General features: G+C 40.0%; 4 protein-coding genes and 1 long non-coding RNA gene across 6 annotated transcripts; all 5 read left to right on the forward strand.

Moving 5' to 3' along the window:
- Positions 1-571: 571 nt before the first annotated feature.
- Positions 572-6,853, forward strand: pigs (phosphatidylinositol glycan anchor biosynthesis, class S). 2 transcript variants are annotated; one of them, XM_015044983.1, is made up of 12 exons: positions 572-744; positions 1,686-1,825; positions 1,903-2,014; positions 2,126-2,215; positions 2,321-2,412; positions 3,110-3,350; positions 3,445-3,587; positions 3,930-4,044; positions 4,147-4,292; positions 5,303-5,403; positions 5,655-5,865; positions 6,303-6,853. In XM_015044983.1, the coding sequence occupies exons 1-12, from the start codon at positions 726-728 to the stop codon at positions 6,579-6,581; spliced, it is 1,689 nt and encodes a 562-aa protein (XP_014900469.1). In that variant the 5' UTR covers positions 572-725; the 3' UTR covers positions 6,582-6,853. The 2 variants fall into 2 exon arrangements, with proteins under 2 accessions (XP_014900469.1, XP_014900468.1); XM_015044982.1 differs by lacking the exon at positions 572-744 and adding an exon at positions 923-959.
- Positions 6,854-7,627: 774 nt separating this feature from the next.
- srsf1b (serine and arginine rich splicing factor 1b) lies at positions 7,628-10,369 on the forward strand. The gene is made up of 4 exons (XM_015044984.1): positions 7,628-8,042; positions 9,248-9,435; positions 9,522-9,694; positions 10,047-10,369. The coding sequence occupies exons 1-4, from the start codon at positions 7,852-7,854 to the stop codon at positions 10,233-10,235; spliced, it is 741 nt and encodes a 246-aa protein (XP_014900470.1). The 5' UTR covers positions 7,628-7,851; the 3' UTR covers positions 10,236-10,369.
- Positions 10,370-10,571: 202 nt separating this feature from the next.
- On the forward strand, positions 10,572-11,545 carry LOC106955038 (uncharacterized). The gene is made up of 2 exons (XR_001426490.1): positions 10,572-10,687; positions 11,010-11,545. It is a non-coding gene; the product is annotated as an uncharacterized LOC106955038 (long non-coding RNA).
- A 1,514-nt stretch (positions 11,546-13,059) lies between these two features.
- On the forward strand, positions 13,060-14,503 carry dynll2b (dynein, light chain, LC8-type 2b). Its single transcript, XM_015044985.1, has 3 exons — positions 13,060-13,172; positions 13,575-13,712; positions 13,805-14,503. The coding sequence occupies exons 2-3, from the start codon at positions 13,581-13,583 to the stop codon at positions 13,940-13,942; spliced, it is 270 nt and encodes an 89-aa protein (XP_014900471.1). The 5' UTR covers positions 13,060-13,172; positions 13,575-13,580; the 3' UTR covers positions 13,943-14,503.
- Positions 14,504-15,288: 785 nt separating this feature from the next.
- heatr6 (HEAT repeat containing 6) lies at positions 15,289-23,718 on the forward strand. Its single transcript, XM_015044986.1, has 20 exons — positions 15,289-15,694; positions 15,783-15,890; positions 16,226-16,366; positions 16,681-16,796; positions 17,003-17,117; positions 17,209-17,310; positions 17,394-17,558; positions 17,648-17,892; positions 18,165-18,339; positions 18,433-18,639; positions 19,120-19,219; positions 19,294-19,691; positions 19,766-19,888; positions 19,981-20,067; positions 20,724-20,858; positions 20,943-21,065; positions 21,150-21,274; positions 21,805-21,901; positions 22,028-22,232; positions 23,016-23,718. The coding sequence occupies exons 1-20, from the start codon at positions 15,308-15,310 to the stop codon at positions 23,591-23,593; spliced, it is 3,732 nt and encodes a 1,243-aa protein (XP_014900472.1). The 5' UTR covers positions 15,289-15,307; the 3' UTR covers positions 23,594-23,718.
- Positions 23,719-24,369: the final 651 nt, after the last annotated feature.

A 24,369-nucleotide genomic window follows, 5' to 3' on the forward strand; every position in this document is an offset into this window, starting at 1 on the left:
TATTCACTTTTTTTCCCCATTTTTCTTATTTAATTTGGACACTTTCTGGTTGCAGTCAGAAAAAAAAATTAGTGCTGAGGTTTCTTGTAGTGGGTTGAGTCAGCAGCAGCCGAGCATTCTGGAGTTGATGGCACATTAATGGGGTGGGGGTTCAGCAAGGCTATGAATTAAACTCCCAACAGTGACAAATGGTAAAATAACCTTTGAAAAACTGTGGCTTTTATGGTAATATACTCTCATTAAAAATTTGGCTTTATTAGCAGAATACACAACCTAGTAGCTGACTGCAATACAATTATAATTTAAATACCTATTTTAACAATTCGATTTCCTACGTATGTTTCCCACATAAATGTATTACTTTTGCTGCTCAATTGGGGAAAATATACAGGTCAAGCCACACGACTATTCTTGCATTTGCCAACCAGTAGGGGGTTCTGTGTTACATGTCCCACGTTCTCTACATGCGTTTAACATTCTCACCGTGGTTGCCCGGAGACAGCGCTATCTCTCTCTCTCTCTCTCTCTCTCTCTCTCTCTCTCTCTCTCTCTCTCTCTCTCTCTCGAGAAAAGATTTGCTTCCGTTTTGAAAATGCAGGACTAAACATAATTAACGGCTCAGTTTTAAAGTGACCCGCCCGATTTAAGTCCAACCTTTGTCATGTGACTTGAGGCTGCTTGTGTGTGTATGAACAAACGCACTCAAGTCCAAGTCATTGACAGAAATGGCCACCGCGGAAGTGGGTGAGTTGATTCAGTAGCAGATTTTGTGAAGATTCTTTTCTTGCTTTAAAATGTGTTTCTTTATTCTACTATCAAGTGTTTTAGACTGTATATTACATCTTTTACAGCATATCTAGAACTGTCTCGTTGCACTTATGTCGTTCATTGATATGAACCTGGAAGCTAACAGCTAGCTTGCCCCAACTGCCTTAAGATGCTGTCTGAAACACCTGCAGGTTTATTGTACCTTTTTTATGTGTGTTTCACTAAAGCTTATAAAGTTACCATTAACTCCTATAAAATATTTTTAATATCCGTTGCGTATTGTGCATATTTTTCCCATGACTGAAAGGATTTTGAAAAAATTCTAGACTGTTGTGTTGAATGTATTTACATCCCCATCATTTAATATTAAATGAGGATAAAATATCACATTAACTAGCGTTAAAAACATTGTTAAAATCCAAAATAATTAGAGATTTAGGTCAGTCCAAAGTTTGGAGTTTCATAAAGTAATTTAGGGCACGTTGTAGGCTACTAATTATCTATTACTTTGTCGTGTAGTCAAACTTTATTATAGGTTTAACGGTTTTCTGTTTGTTTGTTTTTCTCATTTGGAAGACTTGTGGTTCTCCCAGGTCCTTTTTGCAGAATTATTTTATTTTTGTTTAGGTTTTAAGCCTTGGCTTTTTTTAGTCCTCTTTTCTGCTTTTTTTTTAAGCACACACTGTAAAATGTGCAGTGATGCAGTCAGGCACTATTTAATTCATTTTCATTCAAGTCAAGTTATGAGCATGGGGACTTTACAGGACATACAGGCTAATTAATAAACAATAATATAACTTAACCAGTAACTCAGTGCAACCACTTGACAGAGTATGAATAAAGCTATATTTAAAATAAAATTATACTAACATATTCACTTTTAAAAGGTCTTTTACCAGCTCTTGTGTTTCTCTCAGAGCGTAGACGAGGTCAGCTTGCTGCTTTGTCCATAGCAGCAGTGGTCATCATTGTGGGAGTCCCTCTGTGGTGGAAAACCACTGAAACCTACCGGGCCTGGTTACCTGTCAGTCAGATCAGAGAACTGGCTAAGCTGCAGGTTTGTTTGTGGATTCATCAATATCTCTTGTATTGATCCGTCTATTTTTCACATGTCTTACTCTGTTTGTTTCTCAGCTCCAGCTGAGTGCAGATGTGGAGGTTGTATTTGCCCGTGGAACAGTGACACCAGAGCAGCAGAAGAAGGTGCCTCTGACACAAACCCAGGAGGAGGATCATGCTATAGATGGTGACTTTTTTTTTAAACATAGTTGTTTGTAATCTTTAATTTCATTCCTGGAATCCTGCATACTTTTCTTGTTCTTCTTATTATTAATGCTATTTTCCCTCCCCCCCCCAGATGATACAGCTTTGAAATATAGGTATGAGACAAAATATCGCACAGCCACCATCATGGAGGAGGACGCCCTGAACAAACCTACTGCGGCAGGTGAGTTTCCTGTAGAATCTAGCTATTTATCTCATCTATACATTTTAGTTTCTCCCTCAAAACACAGGTGGTCACATACTGCTTGTGTTTTTTTGTCTTTTGTAGAGGCAGATCTTTCTCTGCATGTGCTGAGTGAGAGTCCATGTGGGTCTTTGGTCATATATGTGATCCCCGAGTCATCCTCACTACTGCCTGAGGTTAAAACTGCTCACTCTTTAACATTTATTCCTTGTTTATTCAAATACTATAATGTTGGATTGCTATGTACACTTGAAATAACTATTATGTTTCTATTCTAAATTTTAATTAAATTCCGGACTAATTGAATTGAATTAAATGCCTTTGACACTGCAGATCATGGGTTGTTGATGAAAAAGCTTAACAGATATGATATTAGGGACAGCACATTACTGGATGTAATGGTACCCTAATAAAGGATACGAATATGTAATTCATACAGTGGTTTACCAAAGTTTATTTGTGGTGTACCACAAGACTGTGTGCTTGGTCTTAGACCTTTGGATTAATAAAAATAATATATAGTATAGTAATCTATCAAATAGTCTGTAAAACTATAATAAAAGGTTATTTTGAAATAAAGAAATGACAAAGTTAAAAAAAAATTTTTTATGAATGTTTAAAAAAAAAAAGGAAAGGTCAAGACATGAAAACACTTTTACTTACAATGTACATTCTAACAAAATGGAACATAACCAGGTGGTAAACAAATATAAAATAAATTTTATATTCAAGTTAGTTATTGTAAATCTAAAAGATGGGGAACAATAATTTCTGTATTTGCCATTTAACCTAATATACTGTATGGTTGATTACATTTCTTCTGCAATTGTTAATGCTGACTGAATTGATTGCATCACATAATTATTCTCTCAGGATGTTAAAGTGTACATTGGTCAGCGACGGACTGCGCTGCTCCGTGTTGCTCCCCAGATGAGAACAGCCAAGACGCTTGAGCAGCTGCTGCATCACCTGCAGCCACACATCAAACAGGTACTGAGAGTGATGTCATTCAGCTATGCTGACATCACTGCTGCCCTCAGCGACAGAGTCCGTTTCCACCCAGGCAACAAAGAGAGCATTGCAGACAGTATGAGAGCCTTCAAATCCAGTCCAGGTTGGTTATTTTTGTCAGAAGTTGCCTCAGTGTAATTTATCCTATGGGCTGTGTGTGTTAACGCTTCCCTTCTGTTCTCTGTTTATTCTTTTAGGCTATGAGATAACATTCAGCTTGTTAAACCCCGACCCGAAGTCTCACCGGCTGCACTGGGACATCGAGGGTGCTGCGCAGACCTACATACAGCCTTTACTTACCAAAATGTCCCCGGTGGCTAATTTTAGCATTGACTCTCAGGTACTTGTGTTGGCAGTGTACTGTGTCCTTTCTCACATTGTAAGCGAAAACCCTAACCCACTTTATTGTGGCACATCAGCAGGGAATAGCGCATAACTGTGAACTGGAAAAATGGATGCATGGTCTTGAACATTTTTACAAATCTGAAATGTTTGATGTGCTTCTGTAGCAGCCCACATTAATCCGATGCCCCTAAAAACATCCAGTGCAAACAAACACCTTAATGGAACTAAAATTGACATGTTCAAATATATCAACACTTTCTCTTGGTACCCCTTGTCTCATCAAAGTGCAAGACAAAACTTATGCAAATGCTCAGTTTTTGTACCCTCAATTTTACAGACCTTGCATTATGCCATGCTGGGTGTCAACCCACGCTTTGATAACACCCGCAGCGCCTACATGCTCAACGCCGACAGCCTCGCACATGTTATCAACCCAGTGGAGGCCAGACTTGGTAAAAAAAAAAATTAAAAATTACAAAAGATAAAACACAAAATGAATATAATGTGATTTGTCTTATTAACATGTATATGTGTATACATTTTTTATTTTTCAGGCTCTAATGCAGCATCTTCCAACCCAGTGTTGAATTTTCTTCTATATGTTCCTGATGCCTACCATTCACCTCTTTACATCCAAGATCAAAACAAGCAGAAAGTGCCCTCCAACGCATTTCACTCTCCACGCTGGGGTGGGATTATGGTAAGATCACAGGATTATACCTGACAATTTAAAAAATGTGTAATGGATATTAAGTATTACATATGGGCACTTTCAACTTTAAAATTTTGACAATACTTGGTCATCCTGTGATTATCAGAAAAGAATCAAAAAAGCTACATTGCTGTTTATCAGCATAGGGTTAGTTACATAATGTAACCGTGGCATATAGGCCATGTTGACGGAATAGTCAAGGTAAATTAATACTGTTTTGTGTTTTTTTTTGTGTGTGTGCATTATTTACTAGTTGTGTCGCAGTTTTGACATGGTTGCGGAGGGGGTCAGTATCGCTCCGCTGTTGCTAGGAGACGACGGTTGTGGAAAGGATGTTTTCTCTTTTTCTAATGTGTAGCAATACTGCTTTACTTTGTAACAGTTATTAGATTAAAATGTTGCGGGCTTAATCACAACATCTCGCTTGATTGTTTGCCACTGTTGCATAACAATATAATAAAATAGCCTGTTTTGTAATATATATGTTTTATTTTAGAAAAATATTTTGTCAAAAACACCATGAAATCAATAAATGCCAGCAAATATTGTGCTAAAATCCATTTTACCCAACTTGTATTGGTTTTCATTTGTACACAGTTAGCATTGATGTTCCCTTCTTTTTGTAAGCACATCTTTCATAATCAAATTATCTTTTGAGACAAGTAGGAGGGTTTTCTAGCATGAACATTCTGTAACTGAATGTTACAGAATCTCATAATTCAACATCTCAATTCGACTGAAGTCCAGACTTTGGCAAAGCCACTCCAAATCTTTTATTTTTCCTTCTTCAGAGGTGAACTTGGTGTGCTTTGGGTTTTGCTACATAGCCCAAGTTTGCTTGATCTTAAGGTCACAACCTGATGGTTGGACTTTTCTCTTATAAAATTTCACTAAATTGTTCACATAAGGCCCCGTTCCTTGTGTTAATTCAAATGTTACCGTTCTGACCTATAAATGTGTTTTGAACTGTCTCGATGAAAATATTTCCTTGTTTTCAGGTGTATAATGTAGACAGTTACTATGGGCCAGAGGCAGAGTTCCCTGTTGACATAAACATCAACATGGCTAAAGTCATGGGCGTCTTCCTCGCACAGCTTCGGTAAGTCTCAACCTACGTCATTTGAGTTTATTTTTTATGAACAAATTCTTCTGGCTTTTGCTTTTTTCTTACACTTAAATAAATGTGAAGATTAGAGAAAAATGAGTAAATATAAAATTACGTTTTTAAATAGTGATTTCATTCTGTATGAGAAAAAAGCTTTCCCATCTGGCATTATATGGAAAAATAAATGTTCACAGCACAGCACTGTTTATACCAGGTAATTTTTCAGAGTTTTTTTCCTCTGTCAGACTTTTGCTGGGTGTGCAGTCATCACCCCCTCCGCCCGGCTTCCTGGTGGCACCCTGTGGTAGAACCGGACTTGCTGACTGGGAGCTGGACCGTCTCATGTGGAGTCGCTCAGTGGAAAACATAGCCACAGCGACCACAACAATCACCTCACTTGCACAGCTGCTAGACCAAATAGGCAACATTGTTATTAATGACAACATTGCTGAACAGGTAAAGTATACATAAAATCATTAATAAGACTTAATAAGACTGATGATGATATTTCCTTAAAACAAAAGCTATGAATATTTGTCATCATAATGAGATGATGTGTGTAGAGTTTTGATGGAATAAGGCTGTAACATGAAAAAATGTGGAGAGTGTTGTGTCTACTGCATATAACTTCTGGATGATGAAATAAAATCTGTTGCACTCAATTTTATTTAGTTATCAGAGTAAAGGAGTACAAAGTGGTGAAAACCATGCATGATTTTCCTTCCATGTCATAATTTGATCATTATTAAATCCTAATTAAGATATGTTGAGATTTGAGGTTGTGACATAACAAAAGGGAAAATGTTGTGGGGATTTAAATACTTTAGCATTACAAGTCATCTTTCTTTTAATTGCATATTTCCTAATCCATTATTTCTGTCGCTGTCTGCCAGGTGTCCAGCGCTGTGACGTCTCTGCAGCTGGCTGTTGCAGAGCTGGAGGCTGGAAACCTCAAATTTGCCCTGCAGTTCAGTAAAGAAGCCATCCTGGCTTCAGAGAAAGCCTTCTTTGACCCCTCTCTGCTCCATCTCCTCTACTTTCCTGATGACCAGAAGTTTGCTATCTACATACCTCTCTTCCTGCCGATGTGTGTGCCTATTCTTCTGTCTCTGATCAAAATAGCTTCTGAGGCTAGACAGAAACGTAGGGAAAAGCAAGTTAAAAAGGACTGACACGTAAAGGTGTTATGGATAAACTGTTTTGTTGTTGGCTTTGACATTTGGATGCAATGGGGGCATAAAGAAAGGCTTTTATACAGTGTTGTTTGGGGATATTGTTCTGTTTGAAATTAGGATGGGTATGTGTTTAAAGTTTTTATTAAATGACTACTGGAACTGTAGCTGTACGGTTGAAAGCTTGAATTAGTGTAAATGTGTAAAAACTTATATATATGAACTCCACTTTCTTTTGTAAATTAAGAATTAAATACTAAAGCTCTAATTCACATTTTAGACATTTTTTATCTGCACTTTTGCACACAACTTTTTCAATTAAACTTTTTTATCAAACATTTTATGTTTTCAGTAGCTCTAAGCAAAAAACAAAAAAACATGAAAAATATGACAAGTTATGAAAACACTAAAGTTGCAGTGACCTAAATAATAAAATACAAATATTTTGTTTTCCCAAATCAAAAAAACTTCTTGTACTCAGGTCTCAGTAATTATTTAATAGTGCCTTCAGCTCACCTTAGTTGTAGGGTGTGATCTTGCTCATCCCTGCCAAACATTATGCATTGCAATACTGCCAAGGCTGTAGTTGTCCTTTTTACCAGTACACTTTTATATTATCTTGTGCAACATTAAAATTTTCAGAGAAACAATTTTGATTTTATTTAGAAGTAAGCCACACAACCATAAAAATTAACAGAAATAAAGGTTAAAATGCATTTGTTTGTGTATAAGCATATTTAGCTTAACTTGAATCACTTAAAGTTTGTCATGCTGCTATCAACTATTAGCACTACAGTAAATTTAGTCAGCTGTATTTTAAGACAACATAATTTGTAACTAATGGATCTTACATAAAATCTTTGTTTTTAGCATAACTATATGTTAAAGAAAACAAAGTTGCATCTAGTTTCTGCAAATGACTGAATTAAAAACAAAGAAGCTCTGCTTCAAAAAGTATTTAGTATTTTTGATAAAGACAAAGCTCAAAAAACCCATTGTACTACAGTAGTAATACGGAAGTATAGTAGGCGAGCCGTTGCTTCTTAACCAATGCTAAAGGTGATTACGTGAACTAGCGTCACTACCTGGCGCTAAGTTCGCCATTAAAGTTAGAGCGGATTTAGCAGCCGACAACAGAACAGTGTCGCAGCATTTCCCTGTTCGTTTTCACCCGAAGTTTCCCGCCTCTGTTATGAGATAGCTCTGCCGTAGCCTTTTGTTCACTAGCTCTTAGTCCGTTTGCGGTACGGTTAGCTTATTTTGCGCTAACATGTCCGGAGGATTCGCTCGAGGACCCTCGGGAAGCAACGATTGTCGGATATATGTGGGAAATCTTCCCCCAGACATCCGCTCCAAAGACGTCGAAGACTTATTTTATAAATACGGGTCTGTGCGTGATATTGACCTGAAGAACCGCAGAGGAGGACCGCCGTTTGCTTTCGTTCAGTTCGAGGATCCGAGGTAAGCATTACATCCTGGTTAGCGTTATCGCCACTGTTAGCCAGATGCTACACCCAAAGTTGTTTTAATCTTCCCTGATACAAATGTTCATTTACCGCCAGCTGCTAGTTTTGGCCATAAGTCTAAGCTATGTTTTGACCCACTTTTACATTCGTCTCATAGTTATATTTTCATTCTGTTGTGAGCGAGGTGTTCGGTTGCCTACATGTGGTAGGAGTGAGGCCTACTTCACAAAACATGCTCTAAAGGGCACCTAAATACAAGTTGTCATGGTTACAAATAAACCTTCCTTGTGCTTCACTTCTTTTTGGTATGTGATAATAATCTGAGTTTTTTTTTCAGTATTTATCTTATGTGACCCTTAAATAGTTGCTTTTTCGATATATCTGCAAAGTGGCCCTAGCTTTTAAAAGGCGAGACCTTCTACACACCAATCACGTGGAAAAAAATATACAACAGGCTGTGTGTGTGTGTTTTTCTTCTTCTTCCCTTTACATTTTCGGGAGATTAACATTTTTCATACGAGGTTTAGACATGCTCTCCTTCCTAAGCAGAAAAAAAATGATTTTTTTTATGTTCTGTTAAAAGTGACTTTTTTGTGTGAGAAATAAATTATGACCTCACCTCCTCTATAAAGTGAACAACCAGGATGGAGATTAAATTTTCTTTAATCTCTAATTAAAGAACATTTCCAACAATATCAACTATTCCACTGAACAGAAAGACGGAGGTCATTAAACTTCCAACATGAACAAGTTTGGATATCTCAGCAACGCCCCTTAACAGCAGGCAGCAGTATGCTAAAATAAGTCTCCAAAATTTATATAATGTCATGACAGGACTTACAGGAGACTCCTGCTGCTGTTAATATAAAAGTTCATATGTGCACAAGCAGAAAAAGCCTCCACATGCATAACTTTACTTGGATTTGTTCAAAGAATAACCTTTTATTTTCTTAAAAAATACTACTTTATTGTGTTGCATATGTCAAATCTCTTCATTGTTGTCTACAGATCAGTGGCGACAGCTACCTCTGCTTTAAATGGCTGTAAACTTTTACTTTTTAAAATTTAATGAGTACGTAAACTTACTGGGAGAATACTTTAACAGTGATGCTTTCACAGTAATTCAGATCTGTTGATGTCAAGATCCTCCAGTTGTTGTACTTTTTTGTAGTTACTGATTGCAAAATAAAAAATTTGCAGGGACGCTGAGGATGCTGTGTACGGGCGAGATGGTTATGATTACGATGGCTATCGACTGCGTGTGGAGTTCCCAAGAAGTGGAAGGGGTGGCGGAGGAGGAGGAGGTGGTGGAGGCGGAGGCATGGGGCCATCGAGGAACCGGTACGGTCCTCCATCCCGACGCTCCGAAAACAGAGTGGTTGTGTCAGGTGAGTAATGCCTTCCTCTTTTCTGTGCCTTTGTCTTAAGAAAAGCATATTTTGTACATCACCTTTTTCTTTCCGTTTTCTCTCAGGTCTTCCCCAAAGCGGGAGCTGGCAGGACCTGAAGGATCACATGCGGGAGGCAGGTGATGTATGTTACGCTGATGTCTTCCGCGATGGCACAGGTGTGGTGGAGTTTGTGCGCAAAGAAGACATGACCTACGCTGTGCGTAAATTGGATAACACCAAGTTTCGTTCTCATGAGGTACGTAATGAGTCAGAGCAGAAAGCTTTGTTACTGAGGACGTGCTCTTGCGCTGCAGTTTGAAGTTTGCACATTTAGATGAAGAAGCGGGATTGAGGGGGATGGATGCCCAACTGTAAGTAAAGCCAAATCTCAAAGTGTCCCTGGGGAAAAAAAGAACATGAATTTTATTTTCATATATGTTTATGATTAAGTGCAGGTTGAGATGCTTGATCGATCAACTTTTTTTTTTTTTACGTTAAGAGAATTATTAGCCTTTTTTAGGTTGCTGAAACCAATGTGAACTCTTCCTGGTGACTGCTTGAACCTGATTGTTCTCTTCATAGATGCTAACACACGCATTTGTGTTTAGGGAGAGACGGCCTACATACGTGTGAAGATGGATGGCAATCGCAGCCCCAGCTACGGCCCCTCTCGCTCTCGTAGCCGCAGTCGAAGCCGCAGCAAGAGCCGGTCCCGCAGCTACTCCCCGCGCCGCAGCAGGGGATCCCCCCAGTACTCGCCCCGGCGTTCCCGTTCACGCTCCCGTTCCCGTACTTAGATCTGCCTAAACTGAAGCAGCGGTGTACCTCAGAGCCAGAGAGGAGGCGGTCACGTTTAAAATCCAGTGGTTACTCCCAGGATCATCTCTCACTTGTGTACAATGTTGTTTTGTGTGTTTCACCCACCCCTCCTTCTCCATTTTGTTTTTCCCTACTTTTTTTTTGCAGATTTGATTTTCTCTCCCGCTTGGCTTCCTCTGTCTTTTTCCCCTTCTGTTTCTGCTATCCATCTTTTTCTCGTCCCAGCATATTTTTTTTTCCCCTTCTCGTTGAATGCTTTTGTTTTTTCTTTTTGCCATCGTCTTTGACTTCTCCATAGCATATACAACTGTCCTTTGACCTTCTTGTGTGTTTCTCTGTAGAATTCAGAGGAACAGGATAGGATGGGAAGAGAGGAAACAGTTCATTTTAGGATAAACAGGAGGAGGAGGAGTCAAATATGGCACCAATGGTATGATGGCTGTGCCTTGTCGACTGTGAAATCTACACTTAAGGCTTTTGTGAATTTCTTTTCCTTAAAATACTCAGTTTACACTTGAGTACTGCTGTTGAATGTTACAGTAAAGTGTGCTGTAAACTGTTTTTGGGGACCCTAAAATGTATTTGTTTTTCTTTGTTTTGTTTTTTTTGTTTGGTTTGCTTCTCATCTTTTTGTAGTCAAAGTATTGTTTTGGATTTGATTGGTAGTTGAATTATAAATATTTTTAAAATGTTTTCCAAAGGTGTGATTCTAACTCACCTCCTTCTCTTTGGTTCTGCTGGTTATTCTTAAGGTTTGGACTGGGCTCATTGGCTCACCTTTCCGGATCCGGATCAGGATTCAGGATCAGTTTAGGATTAGGCTTCAGGATGGATACATGGAGCACGACCCCGGCCCTGTCCACCTTACCCCGGCTAACCGGAAACCTCTCAGTAAACGAGATAAATCAAACTGATTTGGCTTTCGGAATTATCAAAATTATTCCTTCTTTTTTGGTCTGGGACACCAGAGACGCAGTTACTGGCGGCAGAGTGGGGAAACCATTTCTCTTTTTTTATTTTTTTATTTTTTAATTATAAAAAGAAGAGCAAAGCTTGGATAGGATCCAGTAGGAGGGCATGGAGGTGCAGGATGGATCCCACGCGTAAGGAGAGTGGTAAATTGTGGGGAACATTTGTCAGGGGGCGAGGGAGGTGTGGTTGGTAAAATGAAAGGATGCTCAAAATGGTATGACTTTTCTTGGTTCAGTCATTTCCAAAGATGGATGATTTGTGATTTTCAGTATTTCACTGCTTATTTCTCTTTTAATAAAACATTCAGTAACAATAAGTGAGTCCTGTTTTTGTTTTTTTTAATCTGTCCATATAAGTTTGGTACAATGTTACACATCACTTGCACAAAGTATTTCTGAGTAAGCTGAGGTGATGGGAGCAAGTTTTCCCTTCATTTAGATCGTTTCTTCCTATTTTTGTAAAAGTAGAATTATTCTAGTCCTATATTCCCAGATTTTTCAAAGCATTTTATTAAATAAATTTACTTAATATGAAGTCAGAGAATCTTAATGTATTCCATTACCATTCAATTCAATCCCAAAGTATTATTCTTTGTGGACAAAGCAGAGTATTCACTGAGCACAATTAAATTGTGTTTCTTGGGATTTGTTAAGTTTGAACAAGTTTTCAGTCGGCTTTCATAGTCAGATTGCAGAAAGTAAAACAAGTTTTTGCTTTTGTATGAGAATATATGTGCTCTATTGGATAACTAAATGGGGGGGAGGGAAGCGATTTCTTTCAGCTCTTAAAAAATAAAAGTAAACAGATGTGTAATTTAGAAAAAGGGGAGGTGTATCAGTTGCACATATGACTATTTTCGTATATAATTATCAAGCCTTCCATTCAAGATCTCAGTCTCTCAAATCAGCTTATGATCAGTATTTTTGTGCAGTAACAACCGCTGGTCTCCTTAAGCTGGTAAACCTAAGGCCAGAGTAACACAGTAAGCCTTTTTTTCTCAGAAAAAGCCATGTTTTGTCAGTATAAGTACATGATTTAACCATCACAAAATAAAAGTGCATGTGTGTTTTCCTTCATGATAAATATCCTGCTTTAGATGGGAACACACATTAGTGTTTAGTTCATTATGTGATGGAGCAAAAACCAAAGTTTTCTTGAAAGATTCAGACTTTTCTCTTTTCCACTGCTCAGAGAACATTGGTTATGGAGTTGATGTAGAGTCCATCTATAACCAGAAAAGATCCAACTTATCTTGGGTTCTGTTAGGTTCCCCTTTGATTCATTTCAAATCTTAGCAAATTTGTCACTCCCTTTCTGAAAGACCTTACAATTTTACAACATTTTAAAGTCTGATTTCTATTTTTATTTTTTTTTGCAAGAATTAGAAGCTCTATAGTGATTACACACCATGCTGAAAAGGATATTTTCTAATGTTATTTGTGAGAAAAAACACTTTTTGAAGTCATAAGCCTAGGATTATTATAGTTCTCTATGTTATTAAAGTATTATCAGACGAATACCATTATTTTGGTAATCCTATTTATTTCATGTATGAAAAAATGTTTTATTTACTTATATAAAGCAGTGTTGAGTCGGACTCCTTGATAATAGAAATAACAGTTTATGAAAATGTTCCAGACAAAAGCTTGCCACACGAAACATGGCGAACAGGCTGACGTACTGTTTCTAAGTACGTCAAAATGACATCTACGGTGAAGCAGGAGGTGAGAGCGGTGCAATCTGGGTGGAAATAAAATGCAGGCCCTTCTCCGCGAGTAGAAAATGAGCGTCAGCTGGGCGAAGGCTTGTCCTGAGCCAATCAGCGGGAGGAGGAGATGCAGAGGGCGGAGCGGGAGAACCACGCGTCCTTCAATAAATGAAAGAAAAGCTGTGTAGCCCCCCGAAGCGTGCATCTCTGAACACTGAAACTACGCACAGGAACGGTAAGAGTTATTTAAATATTATACAGTGTGCTTTGCTATGACTGAGTATGCAAAAGCTGCTGCGCAGGAGAAACCGAGTGCTTTGCATCTTTCCTGCGCCGTTTGAGCAATAAAAGCGCATGAGCCACTGTGGAAACCTGACTACAAAGGGTAATGGTGGCTGAAGCAAACATCCTCTCGCACAGAAGCACCAAGTTGGTATAGCTGTGTGCACTCCCAATATGAGTTATCTTTGTAGCAGCACTGCATGAAACGCAAAATGCCTCCCGCTGTAAAATGCCGGGCTCACGTGGTTTGCAAAAACATCGATCAAAAGAAGTGCCGACAGTGGATTCTATGCACCAAACGATGTCTTGTCTGCATCCTTTTATTTACAATGTATCAAACTTTTGTGACTTGCAGGGCATCATGTCTGACAAGAAGGCAGTGATCAAGAATGCAGACATGTCTGATGAAATGCAGCAGGATGCTGTAGACTGTACCATGCAGGCAATGGAGAAGTACAACATAGAGAAGGATATCGCTGCCTATGTTAAAAAGGTATGGCGCTCACGTTTTAAGTTGGATAAATATGACCTTTTGAAGAACTTTTACATCAGCATTGACCTTCATCTTTCTCATCTTTCCCGCAGGAGTTTGACAAGAAATACAATCCGACATGGCACTGCATCGTTGGCAGGAACTTTGGCAGCTATGTGACGCACGAAACTAAACATTTCATTTACTTCTACTTGGGTCAGGTGGCGATCCTGCTGTTTAAGTCCGGCTAAGGCATACACACTCTTGTCACAATGTGCATGCTGCCACCTTTCTGCAGACATGCCCATCTCCTGGTCCGCTGCTTTCAACAATTACTTTGTGCCAACTGCAACACAAACCATTGATGATCAGTGCTTTAATCATGTCTGCACAGATGATTCATAGGACGTCCAAGAATTGGGATCAGTCTGATGGTGGCCCTCGGTCAGCGTTTGTACATCCGTCTTCGTTATATCTGTGTTTTTGCTTTTGTGCTGACCTGCCCATTATTTCAAAGGAGTTTGTTGTAAAATAACTTATTTTTAGTGCATTAAGATGAGCAACAGAGTTTTTGTTCAAATGCCTTTAATTTCCAGGACTAAAAATGTCAGGACTGTTGCTTGAACCTAATAAAAGCTGTGACATGTGGAGGTTTGTACGTGCTTTAACATTCCTGGTTATGCCTGTGAAGACTTGCAGCGATCCTGTTCTGTATATCTGTAAACTCATTTGGTTGCCTGGTATTGTGACGGTTTTTGTCGAGATCAAATGTTGAGCACAAACCAATTTTGACAATTAAATAGTTCAAATGATGTCTGTGGATGCATTTTAATTTGGTTGTATTGCATGACTTTAAATGGTGTTATGCCTCACATCTGACATGGCCTTAATGCCCTACTTGGTGTTAAGGCTATGACAAGGTGTGGGAATTTTATGTAAAAGAATTTAAAACTTAAACTTGCAGTTGGAACTAAAAATGCATTAGAGGTGGCATTGCTTTCATCGTACCAGTTTACTATCAAAGAAATTATGGAATTTCGGCATACATAAGGAAAAGGCTCACACTAGCCGTCCAGTGAGTTGGTGGAACGATTTAAGATAAATTTGTTCAGATTCTAATTCATTAATACACTTGCACAGCCACTCATAAAGCAGACTAGATGTCTTGATAGAAATCTAGTTAATTCTGTATGATGCCTAATAAATTTGAGTATTTTTGGTGTGAAAGGATGCCATTGAAAACAAATGGATTTTACTAGCATTAGTTAGAAGAAAAGAAAATGAAGCAAAAATGGGAGGACATTGGTTCTATAAAACCCAAAAGAACTGGAGAAATGAGAAGCAGAGGAATCATCTCAGATTTCGGCATTCTAGACTAAACCACTCTTAATTTTAGGAAAACATTAGTGCAAGTGTGAATGCTCTGTGGCGTTGATGAGACTAGAACATGTTACGTTATTTTATTTGTTATGAAGAAAGAACAGCTGATCCAAAACTTAAAAACTAGACTTTATTTATTCATTTAGCAATAACTCAAAGTTATCAGAAAATATTTAGTTATCTGAAATTAACAAAGTTGAATAATATAAATTGGGTGACATTCTGGTCTACACTCCATGCCAGACGGTGGCGTTTATTTTTGGTTCTGTACCAACCGCCACAAGAAGACGAAGAAGAAGGACGAACAAAAGTGCTTCCGGGTGATAAAAATGTCGGCTCCTGTCGGGGTGTCGGCACCGGTGTTCGGCCGTCCTGCCGTCCCTGCCTTCCCGTCCACGGCTCTGTCGGCCGAAGCCGCTCCGTTCAGTCCCGGAGAGTCGGACTGCTCGCCGCTAGACTCTCTGTCGGACGCGGAGAAGCAGTTTTCCCGCTGCGCCGCAAAGCTTCGAGCCCTGAGACCAGACTGCAGCCAGCTGAGAGAGGAGCTCAATCAGCTGTTTGACCAGCTGCTTTCAGAGAACTACAACAGGAGCTGCGAGCTTCCCATCACCATCCGACCAGAGGTAACACAATCTACCAACCAGCAGCCGCTCCTCTTCGGTCATTTTTAAGGGTTTGTTGGTTATAAAGCGTCTTGCTTCTCTTTTCCAGGATGTGTGTGTTCTGCTAAAGCACACCAGTGGCCTTGTACCTCTGAATCAAGAGCATTTAGTTGTTAAATTCTGTCAACTTGTTCATCACCTCCTCAATCAGCTGAAGGTAAGAACGAGCATAATGCAAAAAATCTACTTAACCATGTTGCCCTACAATTGTTCTTAACTTCAAAATCAATTTAAATTGATATATTTGAATTTTTGGCTGTAGCCTCAGGCACCTGAGGCTACAGCCTTATGTATTTGTCTTTTTTGTTTTTCTTGGATGGGCTGAACTGGAACAAATTTCGTCAAGATTTTGTACAATGACAATAAAGGCTGATTCTGATATTCATTCATTCCCCTTTAACATTTTGAATATCTGGTGGAGGTTGAAGTTAGTTTTTCTGCAGTGGGCTGGAATATATTAACTTGTTTTTATTCTGCTTGGATTTTCTCCAGGTTATAATGGATGAACAGACACTGGATGTGCTGGTAAAATATACTGTCAATGCCCTGAAACAGTGCAGTACATGGACCCACTCAGATGTTCTCTTGGCACTTTCCACAGTCATGTATGGTAATGGATCTCAGTGCCACCAGGTAGAGTATCATTGTTCACTGCTTTTTAAACTGTATTTGGTATTTCCATGGCTTTAATTAAATATTTGAATCTAACAGTGAATCAAGGAGTTTCTAAATTCTTATCCTTTCAATAATGTCTCTAATCTTTAATAAATTCCAAAAATATCCCTAAAATAAGGTGACATTTAAACTCAGAGTCTTTATATCTTTGAAGAGTGAAAAATTTTAAGTCAAATTTGTCAATAATTGTTCTACCAGAACCAACCACAGTAATGTTATCCTGTTTCAGTCATGTCTGTTCTTATTTGCATTGAGATTTTGCTCGTTCACAGCTCGTGAGTGACCTGCTGCGTGAAGATGGAGTCATTCTGCAGTACAGTTCTCCTTCCCAGCCAAATATCGAGTTGAGGCATGTTGCGCTCACCTGCATGGCCAACATCTGCCTCAGGTAGACTTCACGACGGCAAAAATGTTCACATTTCTTCATGTTATAGACATAGCCTTCTATTTATCTCATTTTAGATTCCATGTAGTACATCAACACAGAATGGTGCTTAATTGTTTCCTTAACGTCTTTATATGTCCATATTTGAAATGTTCCTTTTGGCTTCTTTTGTGTCATTATGCCGGATGGCTGCGTGTTTTCCTCTGCAGGATTCCCGGTCAGCCACTTTTGGACGATCAGTACCGAAGTCTTTGTTTCAGACTTTTTCTGAAGACACTGCAGTCACCCAAACCTCCCAACACCGATGATCTCTTCTACGGCATGGTACCTACGACTGGCCTGCTACAATAAGAAAATAGTTGAAAAATGCATGTTTAGTGATGGCTAACACTTGTTTGCTATGTTTTTCTTGCAGGTCATCCAGGCTGCTCTGAAGGGACTTCAGTTCTGTCTGTCAGGTGGGAAGTGGAAATTTGGAGGAGGAGAGGAGCTTGGATCTGTACTGGCTGCACTGAAGGTGGAAAATTGAACCATATTTCCTTCTGCACAAATCTGTCTGGTGAAGTCTGTTCATTTGAGAACTACTGATTCTTTTCATAGAGGCTCATGTTCCAGGCAGCCCCTGGTTTGAGTGTCGACTGGCCAGAGGTAATTTACCCAGCGCCTCTTTCGCAGTATGAAAGTCTCTCTCCACCAAGGCCTACTGAACCACCAAAAACTTTAGAAACACCAAAGGAGGCTGATAAGACTGGAAAAACTTCAGGAGTAAGAGGAACCTTAGTTCTTACTCACTTTAGTACCTACACAGGATTTTTCTGCATTTATTGCAAGGTGTTCACTTTGTCTCATTTAAGAAAAAAAAGAAGAAATCGAAAGGAAAAGGAAAGAAGACAAAACCTGAAGAAAGCAAAGTGGATGACAGAGAGGAGGAAGATAGAGAAGCGGTGCCTGAAGTCTGTGGAGACGGAGGGGACGGCAGCAGAAATGATGTGGAGAGCTTAGCCAAACAGCCCGCCTCGTTTCTTTACCCGTTCTGGAAGCTGAACAGTTCTGAATCAGAGTTTTCGGACATCGAGGGGAACGCACAAAGCAAGTTAAGGTACACAGAGAGCTTTTTACATATTTGTTCTTTTGATCACAGGGTTCCTCCACTGTTTGAAAGGAATGCATTTTTTCCAGAAATGTAGTATTTCTTGTCCTCCATCCATTCATCTTTCTTTTTTTTTTTTTTTTTCTGCCACAAATTCAGTCAACTTTTGTTTTTAAACTATAAAAATGATCAGGACAGGACAGAGAACAATGTGTTGGAACCCTGTTTTAATGCGAGTATTTTTATTCCCAACAACAAACCTTTCCATTTTGCCGTTTCAGAGTTTACCAGTGCCGTGTTCGTCAGTTAGCCCTGCACTGCATGCTAGCAGTAGTGAAAGCTGTGGAGAAGAGGACTCTGTATGGTTACTGGTCCTCCTTCATCCCAGACTCTCCTGCTGGTGGACCCCCATCTCTAACTCTCCTTACAATTATACTAAAGGACCCCTCACCAAAGGTACAGCCAGTCACAAACATTTGCTCTGGTTTTCATCAGAATGTGTGAAACATTACACTTTGTGTTTAATTCATGTATTCTTTCTTATTCTAGGTGCGACTGTGTGCGCTTCAGGTGCTGTCGGCCATCTTGGATGGCTCCCGGCAGTTTCTGGCTGCGGCTGAAGACACAGCATCACCTCGAACGTCTTACACCCCGTTCTCCTTCATGCTAGCTGCTGCTGTCAGAGAGCTGCACCGCGGCCTCAGCCTGGCTCTTCTGGCTGAAACGTCCTCTCAAACACTCACACAGGTCACAAAGGTGGGCAACCTGATTTATCATTTAATGTTTAGGCAGCTGGTCCTAGACTACAAGCTGAGTGCACGATGATAACCTCAGAGTGCTAATCACAAATTAGCTGCCTACAATCCTAGACTGCTGCTCTGCAGAGGGTGAAATAACACACAACAAGAATTAGTCTCTCCCTTTCCCAAATGGGGGATTGAATTACATTCATACCACACAGCGTCACATGGGCAAGCCACATTGTATTGACTAACATCAAAGAGATTGGGTTTACCACCTGTGGACTGGAAGACAATGCAGCATTGTTCTGTTGGCTGCGGGGGTGAAGCAGTGAAGACAACCAAACTCTTAAATACTTCATTTATGATGAAAATGACCATAACTCAGCCTTTGAATAATAAAATTGAGCAAAATAAAGTTAGTTTGTGCTGAAGGAGAGCTTGTGTGACAGACACAGTGCTGCAGTCACGGAGTATCTCCTCTTCTGTCTGTTAGTGCCTGGCGTTCCTGGTGGCCAACGCTCCCTATCATCGCCTCAGACCTGGCCTGCTGAGCCAGCTCTGGAAACAGATTCGTCCTTATGTGCGCCACAGAGGTCTGCACCTCGTCTCAATGACCTTTCTAGCTTTTTAAAGTTTCTCTGTAACTGTATGAATGCTCTGTCTACAGATGTGACCGTACGCGGGTCTGTGCTGAGACTGTACGGGGCGATAGTAACGGCTCAGGCCCCGCTCCCTGAGGTGCAGCTTCTCCTCCAGCAGCCAGAAAACCTCGGCGGTGGCAGCATCTCTGGCTCCGTAACGCCACAGGACTCTGCTCTCAGCTGGAGACACAGGAATGGAGCAGCCTCGCCTGTTCGGACACCAGCAGCTTTCTCCCAACAAAACTCAAGCACGCATTCCCCCCAGCTCCCTCACACACCGAGAGAGGAGGAGAAGTCGTCACCGTGGCTGTTGAAGCTGTGTGTTTCTCTGGTGACTCAGCCCAGGGAGGAGCAGTCAGACAGTGAGGGAGCTGGAGGCAGTGGTGCTTTAGAGCCCTCTCCTGTTCGACTAGAAGCTCTGCAGGTAAAGATTATGGAAACGACTTGTAAATGCTTTAAAGAAGCATTCCTCAAGATATGTTTTATTTGATCTTTCAGGTGTTGTCCCATCTGGTACGCGGTTATTTCCCTCTTGCTCAATCAAGCCTGTATGAGATTGGGCAGCTGAGCGTTCGGTGCCTCGAGGAGACAGACCCCTCCATACAGCTACACAGTGCAAAGGTAAAGCTGTCTACCTCAGCTGCAAGCATTACACATGGTCACAAAACTACAATAAGCAAAGGACCTTTGTGGCTTTGTTGTATTTTTTTCAGCTACTAGAGGAGTTTGGTGCAGGAATAATCCAACAGTACAGAGCTGAGAACAGTGTTCCTGACAACTATAAGGTTCCTGTGAACCAGGTAAGATCCTTTGCTTTGGTCTCGGGATGCAACTATTATCTTATTAATCGATTAGTAACATATTTTTCATCAAGGCACTTAATCCTTTTTTATGTAATACTAGAGATGCATTAAAATGCAAATAAGCAATTCAGATCCTTTTTTAAATAATAAAAATTTTTTAAAAATTGCATAAAATGCAATACCATAGCATTCCTTTAGGGAATTTGAAGTGGGTGAAGCTAAAACTATGCCACTTGAGGAGTTTTGAGCAAAACATATTTCCAAACAAAGCAGTTTTTTTTTTTAAATCTTCAATGCCAAATGTGCATATTTCATACAATTTTGGCTTAATTACTGCTCTGAATACAATGTTTTTTCAGCAAATTGTCTTTTTTAAGTCTGTATACTCCAGTTGATTATTAATCACTTACTAAATTAGTATTCCCTAGTTAAGGTAGATTTAAGAGTTTGTTGTGAAAACTGAAGGCTCAGCTTTTCAGAAGATTAAACATTATGTCATGATGGGTTACAGTACAGGTCCAAAATCACACAAATTTAAAATGGATAAAAATAAATGACATCCAAGTTGCCTGTGATGGTCCAACATTCAGCTGGGTTGTGCTCATGTCATGTTGGCCAACCTGTGGTCCTAATGCAGTGTTTCCCGCTTGTAGGTGGTGGAGTTTTGGTTAGAAGTGTTGAGTGGGCCACTAAATGCAGCACTACAGAATGAACAACATCCCACGCTACAGGCAAGCGCCTGCGACACGCTCGCCTCCATCCTGCCACAGGCCTTCGCCCAGCTGCCTGTGAGTTTCTTCTTTGATCACCTTCTAATTTTCCGAAGATAAAATTGAAATTCCTCCAGCTATATTTGCAATCTTGGTTTTCAGGATAAAACCCAGCTGATGTGCATCACCGTGCTGCTGGGCCTGACCTACATTGAGAACTATCTGGTGAAGACTGCAGCCGTCAGGGCTTTGGGAGTTTACATACTGTTCCCTTGTTTGAGAGAGGCAAGTAATCGGTAAAGATCAGCCTCTGTGCTGTTGAGTCATCTGAATGTTTTCAGATATTCTCTTATTATATTCTCCTCTCAGGATGTGATGTTTGTGGCTGATACTGCGAACATTATCCTCGCTGCCCTTGATGACCGATCTACAAACGTCCGTGCAAAAGCTGCGTGGTCTTTGGGAAACCTCACAGACACACTAATCATTAATATGTAAGACTGCTTGGGTTCATAAAGCAGAGAGAATAGGGTGAAAAGTCTGGAACTTCCTCTTAAATCAGCAGCAACGTACTTAAAGGTGGACATTACTGGATATTTCAACTTGAACACTCAATAAAACAGATTTTAGAATTGATTGGTTTGGAACTACAACTGTACTAAGCATTTTATTTATGATTAAAATCCTGATCAGTGCCAGAAAATCAACCAAATTACACTCTGTACTCCGTCCCTGGTAGAGTGGTCAAACAACCAGCCAAAAATGTAAAGAAATTTGTTGAGTGTTGCAGTTGCAAAGGGGCATTTAAGCCAATAATATATCATCTTCATGTAAAACTTTGACCCAGTACAGAAAATCTACCAAAAAAATTGAACTTCTGCATCAAATTCTTGTTTGTTGTATCATAATTCCATCCTGACTAAAAACACTTTAAATTCATCATTAAAATCTGAGAATTAAATACCTTCATGGCCATAATGATTGTAAACTTCTGGACCTGATCTGTATATTTCTCTATCTTCAGGCAGAATGTAGGTGTGGATTTCCAGGAAGAATTGTCCGACATGCTTCTGCTGAAGATGCTGCAGGCAGCAACTCGAGCAGCTGCAGACAGAGACAAGGTGAAAAGAAAAAAAACAACAAAAAAAACACATTCACTCAGATTTACGGTAGTAACCCCAGATCTCCCGAGGGCAACGTGTTCAAGCTAATATGTCACTTTGTTTTCTTCTCCTCTAACCTTCCAGGTGAAGTGCAATGCAGTGCGAGCACTTGGAAATCTGCTTCATTTCCTGCGTCACAGTCAGATGACTCGGCCTGTTTTCCAACGCCCTCTGGAAGACGCGGTTCGTGCTCTGGTCAAAACCGTCCAATCGGAAGCAGCTATGAAAGTCAGGTGGAATGCCTGTTATGCACTGGGAAATGCGTTCAGAAATTCCTCTCTGCCGCTTGGTAACTATTTTTTTTAAATTTTCTCTTAAGAGTCTAGAGATTCAAGTGAATATTATGCAAAATTCACTTTCTGCCCATTTTTATACTTTCAGTTGGGCCTTGACTGCTTTTAAAAACTGTCCAGGCATTTAAAAAAACACTCAAATGTTTTTTAGCAATAGGTTAATGTTTTTTTTTTTATGTCTGGAAAACAAATTGCTTTAACAAACTTCTTTGTAGAGTCACAACAAAGTGCAGTACCTCGTTACCTAGCAACCCCAGCGAGCCCAGTTTGTCATATAGCAACCCAAGCAGAGCTCCGGCACGTTTGGTTGTTGTTACCAATCAGAAATCACATACTACAGTCCTGTTGCTTGTGCAGAAGGTTCCATTTCTGCTTTTCAAAGATATGGTTGTATAATTGCGCATCTGTTTTCAGCAATTTTCATCTGCTGAAACGTTGAGTTGGGGGGGCGTGTCTAGTAGAAGCTGACTTGGATTTAAAGTGACAAGACGTCCTTAAAAAACAGCTCATTCTCAAAGGAGCTCAAAATATTCAGAACTGATCAGACAAAAATCTCATTATCTAAGAATGATTTTGTGCAAAAAATGTAATGAACATGTTTTGCATAGCCCATAGACCTTTCCTAACCCAATTGAAGGGAGCATAATAAGTCCCCTTTTAGGAGTAGCTAATGATTTAGATCTAAGTCTAAATTTTAGCAATAACTTTCCGTCTTTTAGTTGTTGGATTTTGCTGATGTCAAACATTACAGCTGCCCGTTGTTTCTGTCTTCATGACAGAGACGGCTCCATGGTCTCAGGATGCCTTCTCCGCCCTCTGCCATGTGGTCACCTCCTGCAAAAACTTCAAAGTCCGCATCAAGTCGGCCGCCGCCCTCGCGGTGCCAGCTCAGCGCAGCTGCTACGGTGACACAAAGCGCTTCAGCTGCGTGTGGCGCTCTCTGGCCACAGCCCTGGAAAACAGCGAAGACGCAGTCGACTTTCTGGAGTACCGCTACAGTGCCAGCCTCCGACACACGCTCTCTGAGGCTCTGCTGCACCTGCTCAGCCTCGGCACGCTGCAGGACATGCCTGAACTCAGCGCTTCGTTGGCCGGGGAGGAGGGTAGGAGCATCAGACAGCATTTAATCAAGTATCTTAAAGCGGAGGAAGGAGAAGGAAAAACAGGAGAAGATGAAGCAGGAGAGGAGAGGAACTGTGGGGAGGAGAGTGGACAGCTGCAGCAAAGACTGGGTCGACTCCAGGAGGCGCTTGTCAGACTTAAGAGCCTGAAGGCTGAAGAGGAGGGAGGGGAGCAGGAGAAGGACATGGTGGTTCATTTCCTCGAGGATCTGTTGAAGATATGTGAGGAGTTTTAGAAATTTACTTTAACCTGAGTCTATGGTAAATCAGACTGGGGCAAAAAGTAAGAGAAGAGCAGATCAGTGTTGATACATTTGAACAACATGTTTTCAGAAGAATTAAAATCTGCTTTGATGATGAATTTGTCCTTCAGATTTCAAACGCTCACAGCATATATATATATATATATATATAATCTCAATTTACGGAAATTATTAAATGATATTAAAACAGTTTACCCCTGAGAAAACTGAGATGAAATAAAAAGCCGAGGGGGGAGAAGATCCCCAAACCTGACCCCCAACTCAGAGACAGGGTCTCTGGGAGGTGAAAAAAAGCCTCTGGAACTCAAAAATATGTTCATGTAAAGATGTAAACATGAAATATAAACATGGTTGAAAATAACAATCCTTTTGTGTCAACATTTGAAGTAACAATAGTTACTATTTAGGTTATGTGCAGGTTATTTTATGTTTTATCATCCCTTTTTTTTCTATACTGCTACATTGATTTCTATTGTATTTAGTTAATAAAAAACACTTGTACTTGCCTATTATCTTTGACCTGTAATTTATCATAGTCATAATCAACTGACTGAAGTCGAGTCACCAAATTATTCAATTACACTTTTTGGAAACATTAGTATTGGTATCGGCAATACTGGCCTTGTATTTACATGATTTCAGATCAATACCAGAGTTCCCAGTATTGCACACCCCTATATGAACCACACTACACCGTCTTTGGCTAGATATATGACTGAGTGTATAGATATATTTTACATTTCTTGTAT

Source organism: Poecilia latipinna, unplaced genomic scaffold (assembly GCF_001443285.1).
Source record: "Poecilia latipinna isolate Pla-1442-1.1 unplaced genomic scaffold, P_latipinna-1.0 Scaffold700, whole genome shotgun sequence".
In the NCBI taxonomy this organism is placed as follows: domain Eukaryota; kingdom Metazoa; phylum Chordata; class Actinopteri; order Cyprinodontiformes; family Poeciliidae; genus Poecilia; species Poecilia latipinna.